The sequence below is a fragment of the Orycteropus afer genome, unplaced genomic scaffold (genome assembly GCF_000298275.1).
Source record: "Orycteropus afer afer isolate SDZICR_OR568_19922 unplaced genomic scaffold, OryAfe1.0 scaffold00106, whole genome shotgun sequence".
NCBI lineage: Eukaryota > Metazoa > Chordata > Mammalia > Tubulidentata > Orycteropodidae > Orycteropus > Orycteropus afer.
In genome coordinates this window covers 8,640,158-8,648,400 of record NW_006921693.1, presented here as the reverse complement: position 1 = coordinate 8,648,400, position 8,243 = coordinate 8,640,158, and the positions used below count along the sequence as shown (strand labels likewise).

At 41.6% G+C, this 8,243-nt stretch overlaps 1 protein-coding gene across 1 annotated transcript in view; it reads right to left on the bottom strand.

Moving 5' to 3' along the window:
- The window catches only part of HAS2 (hyaluronan synthase 2), a 16,015-nt gene extending 8,423 nt beyond the window's left edge, over positions 1–7,592 (bottom strand). The window contains exon 1 of the mRNA XM_007943422.2: positions 6,930–7,592. Coding sequence (XP_007941613.2) covers positions 6,930–7,592 — 663 coding nt within the window. The remainder of the gene's footprint in view (positions 1–6,929) is intronic.
- Positions 7,593–8,243: the final 651 nt, after the last annotated feature.

The following is an 8,243-nucleotide window of genomic DNA, read 5'->3' as shown; positions in this document are numbered from 1 at the left end:
GAAGTAGGATTGCCCAACCTTCCTTCCGAGGAGTGGCTGGTGGGTTTGAACCGCCAGCCGTCTGGTTAGCAGGCAAGTGTCTTAGCCACTATAGAGTCCCTAATAGTCAGAATTGGACTCAATGGCAATGGATAGACCCTGAGAACTGTGTTGTCTGGAGAAAGACAGTACACATGCCAATAATTTGTGTAGCACTGTAGACATGTGGCACATGAGGAAAACCAGTGAGGTAAGATATAAATTAGCCTCCACGACAGTAGAACATTGCACACAATTTAAATTTCTCACATAGCTGGTTCAAAGTTCATAGTGTAGGGTCATTAATTATATTACAACAAAGTTATAGAACTTTATCAATATTTGCATGACACTCTCATAAAACAATTGTCTTGGTATCCTATTTATTTGTATTCTGAATAAATGGGATTTATACATAGGCCTACAGCTATGTTTACCAGCCTTAGATTAATTAAGTCATATATCTGACTAAAAATGCAAGTATAAAATCACAAAATCTTAGAAGTTTAGAGCTTTGAAAACTCTTTGAAATGAATAAGTAAGACTATTCCAGAAAGGATAGTGAAAGAAAATGTCCTCAAAGGAAAAGAAAGATAATCTTTTGTTTTGGGAGAGGGGTGGGGGGTGGGGAGGACGAGCCTCTCTTACTGTGATTTGGTTTATGGTACAGGATCTCACATTGCACCAACGGGAAGCCTCCAGGTATAAACATATAAGCATGTTGGAACTTCTCTGTTGCTCTTTTTTAAAAAAATTAGGAAGACATGAGTCTTATTTGTTAGAATGCATCATCCAAAGTATTAGGAAATAATTTCTGTCTTCAGTCAACTTAGAATCTCTTCCAAGAATTAAGGTGAAAATAAGAGTATTTGTTTATCCTTTTTCCCTCTTTAGGAAGACTTAGACATGAGTGAAAGTTACAGAAGATACCAAGCCAAGGTGACAAGGCAGCTGGAAATATGGGGAACCAAATGCTGTTGCCTTTAAGGCCTAAGCCATGAAACACTCTTATTCCAAATGGTCGGAATTCTTATTCTAAAGAAAAGAATCATGAAAGCCCCTAGTGATGGTTCTTCAATTAGGGTTTAGATTCATGAACCCAACCTTGAGGTGGGGGGCAGATTTCAAATCAAAGTGAGAAATGTGGTACTAACTGATAAATGGAAGGAACTTCTGAGACCCCCCTTTTCCCTTGTTTTGATCTCAGAATAGCAGAGACTTGGAATGTCCTCAGAAGGAAATCTGGATGTCAGAGGGATTAAAACAGTGCTGAGTGATAGTACTGAACAGGGAAGGACCTTTCAGAAATCTCTGCCAGTTCAATTGATTAGGGCCCATACCAAGGAACAACAGGGCTAGATTTGGAACTGAGGTTTCTCCAATCCCAGGTAAGCATGCTCTTAAACTCACTCTCCAAATGAAGGATACGGAGAAACATATTTTCAACATGAGCCTCGAAAAAGTTCAGTTGTTTAGGCTTCCTGTAAGGAGTCCTGGCGGTGCAGTGGTTATAGCGCTTGGCTGTTAACCAAAAAGTCAGCTGTTCAAACCTGCCATCTGCTCTGAAGGAGAAAGATGAGGCAGTCTGCTCCCATAGAGATGTTTCTATAGTCTTGGAAACCCTACGGAACAGTTCTACTCTGCTCTATGGAGTCAGAATCAACTCGATGGCAGTGAGTTAGGTTTTTGATTGGGTTCTATAGAACAGGAACCAAATATTATATACAATTTTGTTCTTCTCACTAGAATTCTGTATGCCTAGGATGCTGCCAGGTTCAATTAATAATAAACTTGCCTCCTTCAATCTTCTCTTTTAGAAAATGCTCATACTTACTACATCTATTCTACCAGGAAAGTTCCCTATTGCACACATTGATTTTGGGTTCTTTTTTTTGGTCACATATACTGGTGGCCACTTAAGTTGTTATATCCATATTCAGTGATAAGAGATATGAATAAAACAATTACATAATCTAGATATCAAAGGATATTTTTAAAAAGTCTTCTGATACTGTTATGTAAAAAAAAAATAATAATAACATGATACAAAAACAGTAAACATAATAAAATCCCCAAACTGTTTTAAAAGTAAAGGAAAAATCAAAGGGTATACACTGGAAAGTATTAAACTTGACAGCCTATGGGGTTTGTGTTTGTTTCAGTTGATTTTACTTTTGCTCATTGTGCTATCCCATAGTCTCTAAATGACTTCCTACACCCCAACTAGTTGTCACTGGATCAGTTCCTACTCACAGCAACCACACGTGTGTCGGAATAGAACTGTGCTTCCCAGGGTTTTCAATGGCTGGTTTTTAGGATGTAGATTGCCATTCCTTTCTTCTCAGGTGCCTCTGGGTGACTCAAACTTCCAACCTTTTGATTAGCAGCCAAATATGTTAACTCTTTATACTACCCAGGGACTATATGTTGTTGTTGTCAGGTGGTGTCAAGTTGGCCTGCATAGGCTGCTATAAACATGTGTCACTTTGGTAAGTAAGTAGAAAGGGGAGTATAAATATTATTTTGAATAGGTAAACAATATTTTTTCCCTACCTTAAGCAGAAAAGGTCTGAAGCTGTCCTTTATTGGTTGGGGGAGTTGGAAAAGTCTCTCCAGGAAATATTTTTATTCAGAATTAAGAAAACCTTCCTCATTCTCCTCTTTACTTCTCATTCATTTCCTGGCCTTTTCTCATTTGGTTTCTTTTCCTTTGGTCTTCCTAGTGTATCTCTGAAAGTGGCCACCAGCATCATCAGACAAATTTGCTATCACACTCGTTTTCTCCTAGAATAGAGTTTCCCTCAGTATTCCATGTCAACATTAGTTTTTTGAATAGCAAAAAGGCTGGGACAGTGGCCAAAGAGAGGACCAGAGAAAGCTGAGAGAGACGAAGGGGTGTGTGTGTGTGTGTGTGTGTGTGTGTAGGTAGCCATTGTTGTTGTTGTTGTTACATGCCTTCGAGTCAGCCCAGACTCATAGCGACCCCTTCTTGGGTTTCTGAGGCAGTATCACTACGGAAGTAGATTGCCCAACCTTCCTTCCGAGGAGTGGCTGGTGGGTTTGAACCGCCAGCCTTCTGGTTAGCAGTCGAGTGCCTTAGGCACTATGCTACCAGAGCTCCTGTAGGTAGCCATTAATAAAGTCTTATTCCAGAGAAGACAGAGCGAACAGACCATGAGGGCCCTGGAGGACAGGTAGAAAGGTTATCCTTGAGAGAGGAAGTGAGGTTGGGCAACCCTGAGATTGTAAGCAGGAGAGATTAAAGAAGATCATGACAGCATTCAGAATCAATACTTCTGATTTCTTCTTCAGTAGGAGGCAAAGTCATCTGTTAGTAGTTAAGGAGGGAGGAGTTTGGGTAGAGCCCTGGGAGAGTGGTGAAGGTATGAAATAATAGATTATGAGAGCAATAAGCAAGACATCTCTTCAAGATCAACAGAAGAGTCATGACCAGCGCCAAGGACCCAGCTGCAACTTGAAATAAGTTGGCCATCTCTCTGCACAGTTAAGCAGTATTCTCCAGCCAGGTTAGCAAGTATGTGAGAAGACAGGCCATTCCCTCACCCTAGCCCCCATTTCTCTAATGTATTACAGTTCAATTTTGCTTCCTTCCTCCCCTAACCAATCTGCTCTCCAAGTTTGATCACTTGTAATGCTGAACAGCCAACACCCCGGACTCTCTTTTGCCTTTGTCTTCATGTGGCTCTGCTCTGCAACTTTTGAGCTCTGGGCCTATCAGAATCAAAGATGAGAGTGCCTCAGGTTGAACCTTAGGAAACTGCCATTTTCGTATGTCCACAATGACTAAATAGCCAGATATTTGATGAGGGGTGGCAGGATGGAATCAACTGGTTTGAGAATGGGGAATGTTTATAGTCTTGTTTGAGTACTTGACACTGGCTGAGAGCCCCAGGAGGTGTCAGGGTCTTGTTAACACCACTGCAGGTCAGTCAATTCAGAAGCCTCACCCTGACGAAAGTCAAGTGCTCAACACTGCTTAACTGCAGAGAGGTCAGGGCTCCTGCAGGAAGCCAACTCTGCCATTTCATATTTTGTATTTTTTTTTCTGAGATAGGCCCAATGTAAAGTTGTCAAGGATACAAACAAAATTCAAAACAAGACTGATGGGAGAAGGGGCTTTGGGAGCAGCAGGTTAAAAAAAAGTTCCCACATAATGAGGCCTTGGTTAGAAATGACAAATGTAGCAGTCATTTCAACTAGAATTAAAGGCAAAATATCAAAACAGACATTTTCTCATGGTAGGCCCAGAACATCACTCTTCAAATCCTCTATGTGTTCCCCAACCATCCCTTCCTTTACAAATGCCATGACATCATGCCTCTGAGCCTGACATTTTACTATGTAAAGACCAAACATCTTGAGATCCTTGAAGCTATTTAATTGTGGAAGGCTGACGGTTGAGAAGTTAGGAGAAGCTTGAGAGAGAAACTCTACTAAATCCCAAGAAATAAGATTAATATCCAGTTGTGTAACTGGGGAAAAAAAAATCTGAAAACTCTTCAGATATCAACTAGAATTAACCCTATATAGGCATTTGCAGGTAGTTTGATTTTCCAATAATGACTCAAAGATTCAAAGAAAACCCCAAGAAAGAGCAGTAAACAGTTACTGTCAATTCTATTCTCATTCAAGGAGATCCCATGTATGTCAGAGTAGAACTGGGCTCCATTGCATTGTCAGTGGCTGGGTTTTTGGAAATAGATTACCAGGGCTTTCTTCTGAGGAAACTTTGGGTGGATTTGAACCTCCTACCTTTCAACTAGGAGCTCTGGTAGCACAGTGCCTAAGGCACCTTGACTGCTAACCAGAAGGCTGGAGGTTCAACTCACCAGTCACTCCTCGAAAGTAATATTGGGCAATCTACTTCCATAGTGATAAGGAGCTCTGGTAGTGTAGTGCCTAAGGCACTTGACTGCTAACCACAAGGCTGGCAGTTCAAACCCACCAGCCACTCCTCAGAAGGAAGGTAGGGCAATCTACTTCCATACTGATACCACCTCAGAAACACAAGGAGGGGTCGCTATGAGTTAGGTCCGACTCGATGGCACATAACAACAACACCTTTCAACTACCAGCCAAGTGTGTTAACCTTTTGCACTACCCAGAATGTCCATAGATTCATAATATAATGTTGTTGTTGTTATTTGCCATCGAGTCGGCCCCGACTCATAGCGACCCCTCCTTGGGTTTCCGAGGCAATATCACTACGGAAGTAGGAATGCCCAACCTTCCTTCCGAGGAGTGGCTGGTGGGTTTGAACCGCCAGCCTTCTGGTTAGCAGTCAAGTGCCTTAGGCACTATGCTACCAGAGCTCCTTCATAATATAATAGATAATAATATTAAGAGTAAAAACTTTAATCACATTAGTATTATCATTAACAACTTTTGTTAAGTACTTTAAATACATTATTTGGTCATCTCAAAATTCCTGTGGAATTGGCGTACTCTATCCAGAAAACTAAGGCTCAGGGAGGTGGTGTTGGTTCAAGGTGTCCAAGGCAGTGTCTCTATGGAAGTAGGTTGCCCAACCTTCCTTCTGAGGAGTGGATGGTGGGTTTGAACTGCCAGCCTTCTGGTTAGCAGACAAATGCCTTAGGCACTGCACCACCAGAGCTCCTAAACAACTAGTAATATCGATAATTAGATCTTAATCCATTGACTCCAAAGCCAGCACCATTCTCAACACATTACAATGAAGACCCACAGGGTGTGACTTTGGGGCACTTTGTTGTTATTGTTGTTAGTTGCGTTCCAGTTGAACCTGACTCATGGCGACACCACGTGTGCAGAGTAGAACTGCTCCACAGCGTCTTCCAGACTGACCTTTCAGAAGCAGATCTCCAGGCCTACCTTCTGGAGCACATCTGGGTGGGTTTGATCCGTCAACCTTTTAGCTAATAGTTGAGAGTTTAATCATTTATGCCACCCAGGGACTCTTTTTAAGCAGTAAAAGTCTTTTAAAAATATACTAAGGCTGCTGGAAACTAGATTACACTTTTAAGAGGAAAGGAAGGGTGCCCAGTGGATTTTATTACATCAGGACATTTTGCCTTTCTTGATATCATCATGCCTAAAATCTAACTAAAGAATCTGCAGATTAAACTAGAAAACTCCAGGGACACTATGCATGTCCTAAAGAAGACCTCCATGAGAACAAAGAAAGTAGAGACCTGAGAGAGAGCAGTCAGGGAATTAATGAGGAACACAACCTGTCTAAATTTTATGCAAGCAAACACCATCACAAATTCTTCCAAAGGTCAGATTGCAGTGAGTGAGGTAATCCTGTTTTGGGAGTGAAGTAAACATTACTCTAACTTTGCTCTGAGGGTTTTTTTTCCCCCTGTTTTTCCTTCACCCTTTCTTTCTCTCTCTCAATTTTGAATTTTTCTACACTTTTAAATAAAAATTGTTCCCACCTACCCCATGTTGTCCACGTCTCTGTGAAAAACAAAACAAAACATTTTCTAAGCCTTCCTCTCAGTTTGCAGATTTTCTCAAGACCCTTGTGCGTGGCAGACACTATTTTCTAACAAGGCTGAAGATTTTAAGAGTATGGAAAATGACGTTGGATTTGACTTGGCAGAATTGAGGGGGCAGAGAAGGTAAGAGGGGGAGAAGAGGGAAGGAAGGGTCTCATGTTCAAAATAGTCTTGATTTCCAACCAATAGCACTGCACAAGCTAAGCATTTTCATAGATAGTCTTAACAGTTTTACGAGATTTGTTTTTCTCTCTTTCAAAATGTGCTTTCAACAGCACGCTGTTTTCAAACGAACTGAAAGGAGTACTGTGTTCAGAAGGGACAAGGATGGGCTATAGCGTTCGACTGGAGAGATACAAAAGCGGCTTTATTTAAATGTATGTTTGCACTGGCAGGAATTTGGAGACCTACCTGCACATAATCCACACTTCGTCCCAGAGCTCTGAAGGCCGTGTACATGACTTCTCTTTTTCCACCCCACTTTTGCATGATGCAAGTACTTTTGTTGGACAACACTAATTGGGTTACATGAAGTGAGCTTTCTTTATGTGACTCCTCTGTCTCACCGGGCCCCTTTTCATGGAAGTTGTTCTTCCAGATGTAAGTGGCTGATTTGTCTCTGCCCATGATTTCACTGAAGATGTCCATCATGTAAAGATCGTCATCCGAGTTCCCATCTATGACCATGACGACTTTAATTCCAGGGTACGTGAGCCTTTTCACAGATTGCAAACATTTCCTTAAGTAGGTGGGATCTTCTTGATAGGCAGCTATGCAAAGAGCAACTGTTTTGTTCAACTTAATTGGGGTTTCGAGGGACTTTTTCATTTTTCGGTGCTCCAAAAAGGCAAACAGGCTTTGGATGATGAGGTGTGATGCTAAAAAGGCACCATACAGTCCAAAAGAGAAATAGTAATTATCCGTATGGATAAACTGGTAGCCAACAACGTAAGCAGCTGTGAGTCCAAGGAGGAGAGAGACTCCAAAGAGTGTGGTTCCAATTATTCTCAGGATGCATAGAAACCTCTCACAATGCATCTGTAATATAATAAAGTGATAGGTTTGGTTAACCATTCTTGTTTCCCACTTGTTATATACATGTTATTGTGGAGAGAATATTGGACTAGAAGCATCCAGGAGATCTAACCCTGAATTATTTAGCTAACTGTGTGCTTTGCTATACCTCAGTTTGGTCATCTGCAGAACAGGGACAAGGATGTCCTCCTGGCACATCGCAGAGTGCTGTTTCCAAAATCAGATAGCATGCTACTGCAGTGCATTACTGGAAATTATGCTGTGTTGAACAAACACATGGCTATATTCTTCTCAATGTCTTAGATCAATTATCTAAGCCTGCACTTTGCAAATGTGGTCAGAGTTAGGCCCAGAACGTACATTTCCTAGCTCCCAGAGTAATCTTTCTTCCTGCACCACCCCGTACCCCTCTTCACTCCCAATAAATACTGACCAGTGAATAATACACAGAAGGTGTTGCAAAGTTTCTCATTTATAACTTCATCTCATCTCCAATGAATCTCATCCTTTCCATGTAGTCAGCTGACGCTGGAGGTCAGGGTGCCTGGATTCTAGTTCTAGCTCTTCTACTAACTAGCCGCATAACCTTAGATGAGTGACTTTACCTCTTGGCAGGGAGGGGGGCCTCAGCTTTTTAATCTGGTAAGTGAGGGTGTGTAGGCTCAATTGTTGCCAAAGTCCCTGTTGCAT